The following is a 3,234-nucleotide window of genomic DNA, read 5'->3' as shown; positions in this document are numbered from 1 at the left end:
ATATATATATATATATATATATATTATTTTATTACAATAAATTAAAATGTGTACTAATAATGTAAATTTAATATTGCTCAAATACACAAGTTAATGATTTGTATTATTATATTGTTATTATAATAAATTAAATATATTATTAAGTGCATTATATATTTTATTAGTTATTTTTAATTATAAAAATTATTACATTTTAAATCATCCGCGCAACGCGCGGGCACATATACTAGTAGAAATAAAAAGAAGAAATTAAAGTAATTAGCTTGTAATTACACCATGTAATTACAACAATTCACATCCCCTGCCTGAGAATTGGAGAGTGTAATTACCCTGTCAATTACACCCAATCACCTGCTCACTAAGTAATTACCTAGTCAACCAAACAGGCCAAACATTGTAATTACACTCAATTACACAAAATCTAATTAACAGGGTGACTTTCTAAACAGAACCTTAATAAGAGGAAAAAATCTGACAGTTCAAAATTATTTTTTACAAATTTAGATTGGTATTAATAACTTCACTAACGGTAATATATTTGGAGTTGTTCTATTTTGCAATTCTTGTGTTGTGCTCCTCACTTAAGTTAGATTATTTTTGCGAAAATTTAAGATCAATGGAATGCTAATGTGTGTCCATCCAAATAACATACAGCTTGCTGAAGGGATATATAGGAGCTTACTGGCGACAAGCTGAAGTAGCGGTATACTGCTCCCTGGTTAGATTAAAGTGCAAAAAGTGTAGAATGAGAGATCAATGGATAATTAAAAGTATATGTAGAGAAAAGTTTTAGTCCTCACAGCGAATCCAATCAATAACACCTACAAAGACATGAAGAAATTAAATTGTAGTGAGTGAATCCACTGTTTTCCTAATTTCTGAGGATGGAAAAGAAATGTTAATTAAGAAGCATATATAGTGAGTGAATCATATGGAGAATTCAAAGTCTATGTAGAGAAAAGTTTGAGTCCTCACCGACAATCTTTTCAAGAACACCTACAAAGACATGAAGAAATTAAATTGTAGTGAGTGAATCCATTGTTTTCCTAATTTCTTAGGATGGAAAAGAATGTTAATTCGCATAAATAATTGAAGTCCTTACTTGTCCTCCTTTCTTCAAAACGTTGCTGATTCGGATAATAAATGTCAAATCCGTAGAGGAGTGCTTGATGAAAATCAGAAAGGGAAATGTTGTTCTCTGCATTTTTAATATTAGGCCATGAGGTCAGGCCTATAAATTCTGCTCTGCATCCATCACTCACTTCACCGACATGCATTTTTCCAATCTTTATATAAGTGTATCTGCTAAATTTGCAGCCTCTAATTTCTAGAAATGTGGAAGAATTATTAACAGCAATTGGACAGTTGAACATGAAAATGGGCTCTGCACTTATTTGAAATTTTGTAATTCTAACAATATCTGATTTAGAGAATTCTGATTTAGAGATTATATAGTATTGGTTGAAGTTAGGGTGAGATCTCAAAGAGCATAGATCATCTTGTGTTTGTAAAGTTAGATCTACCAGGTGAATTGTCCCATTATTATAGTTGATGGCTTGCACATACAGCTTCTTGGAGAATAACGATATGACAGTTTGGTTACCTTCACAAGCTAACTCATATGCTGGATCCTCTCCGCAATCTTTTGGATCAGTGTTTAAGCGAAAAGGGTAGCTTATGTTACGGATATGGCCACAAGCAGAAGGGGGACAGTAGGAGGATTCGATCATCCAAGCATTGCATGTTTGCAGAAAGATGAGGATTAATGTTGAATATTTAAGCATAATGGTTCCCCTACAAAAATACATTTGTACTAACTATGTTGATTCTTTTCCTTCCTACTGTTTCCAAGAGAAGAAAAGAATTGAGAGTTCAATATTATTATGAATGCGCCTGCGTTTGTTGGATACTTAAAGCTCTGTGGACTTTTCACTACCAATATTACTCCTTTGGGTCCCAAGCCAATGGAAGACTGTGTTTGGTCCCCATGAGAAACTTCCAACTTGAAGAGAAAACTTCGACGTTTACCTATTTATTAATGACTAGTTCTCTGATATTTTTATTTTTTTTGGTAATATAGTTCTCGGATATTTAGGATTACAAAATGATAGCTTTTCAGTCCAAAAAGAAAACTGAATTTGGAGATAATTAGGATACGAGGGAATAATTATCCATGTTCATTTTACACTCTATGCACAAAAGTTAAATCTCTTTTTCCTAACCAAATGATGCCCGAATGTAGTCGATATGGATCAACAGTATGCTAATTTGTGTCCAGTCAAATAATGTAACTGTTGAGAGGTGATAAACTGAGATTACCAGACCTCCATTAATGGAGGTCACATGAACTGTATGAATACAACTTTGAACAGATGAATGAAAATATGCAGATTGTTTGGGGAAGAAGAAAAGTATCTTATTCCAAGTAATGTTGAATGTATATATACACGTATCTTGAGCAAGTAAAAATATCTAGATTTTCTAACTAACTCAACTGATTCTATACAATGCTTAATTAAGCTAATGCCTCTAACTAACTATGAACAGTGCCAACTAACTGATTTGAACAGTGCCAACTAACTATTTGATTAAACTACTACATAATATTTCAATACCCCCTCTCAAGTTGGAGGTGGAGATGTCACAGCCAACTTGCCCAAAAGATGCATATGTTTGATTCCAGTGAGGGCTTTCGTTAAAATGTCTGCTAGTTGATCTACTGTGGAGATGTGATGCAAGGATATAAGCCCATCTTGTAATTTATCACGAACAAAATGACAATCTACTTCGATGTGTTTGGTACGCTCATGGAACACAGGGTTTCGAGCTATGTGAACAGCAGCTTGGCTATCACAGAACACTGGAGTAGGTGCAGAACATGGGATGGTTAATTCATCTAGGAGCCTTCTAACCCATATCAATTCTCCCACGACCTTCCTGATGGATCTGTATTCTGCTTCTGCAGAGGATAATGAAACAGTCTCTTGTTTCTTGGACTTCCAACTAATAGGACAGTCCCCAAGTAGCACAAGATAACCACTAACTGATCTTCTTGAATCTGGGCATGAAGCCCAATCTGAGTCACAATATGCCCTGAGTTCATAGTTAGGAGTATTTGACAGAAACAGTCCCAAAGTGGGATCACCTTTTAAGTACCTAAGTACATGTATAGCTCCCTTGAGGTGAGGTTCTCTTGGAGCTTGCATAAATTGGCTTAAGTGTTGTACACTATAA

The 3,234-nt window shown here is 34.4% G+C and overlaps 1 protein-coding gene across 1 annotated transcript in view; it reads right to left on the bottom strand.

Moving 5' to 3' along the window:
* The window catches only part of LOC102603387 (glycerophosphodiester phosphodiesterase protein kinase domain-containing GDPDL2-like), a 9,140-nt gene extending 7,269 nt beyond the window's left edge, over positions 1–1,871 (bottom strand). Inside the window, exons 1-4 of the mRNA XM_015309099.1 lie at positions 1,103–1,871; positions 976–996; positions 801–821; positions 683–715 (exon numbers count right to left, since the gene is read on the bottom strand). Of these exons, the coding sequence (XP_015164585.1) occupies positions 683–715; positions 801–821; positions 976–996; positions 1,103–1,808 (781 nt within the window). The 5' untranslated portion in view covers positions 1,809–1,871. The remainder of the gene's footprint in view (positions 1–682; positions 716–800; positions 822–975; positions 997–1,102) is intronic.
* Positions 1,872–3,234: the final 1,363 nt, after the last annotated feature.

Source organism: Solanum tuberosum, unplaced genomic scaffold, assembly GCF_000226075.1.
Source record: "Solanum tuberosum cultivar DM 1-3 516 R44 unplaced genomic scaffold, SolTub_3.0 scf00099, whole genome shotgun sequence".
NCBI lineage: Eukaryota > Viridiplantae > Streptophyta > Magnoliopsida > Solanales > Solanaceae > Solanum > Solanum tuberosum.
This window is presented reverse-complemented; position numbering and strand designations above follow the sequence as displayed.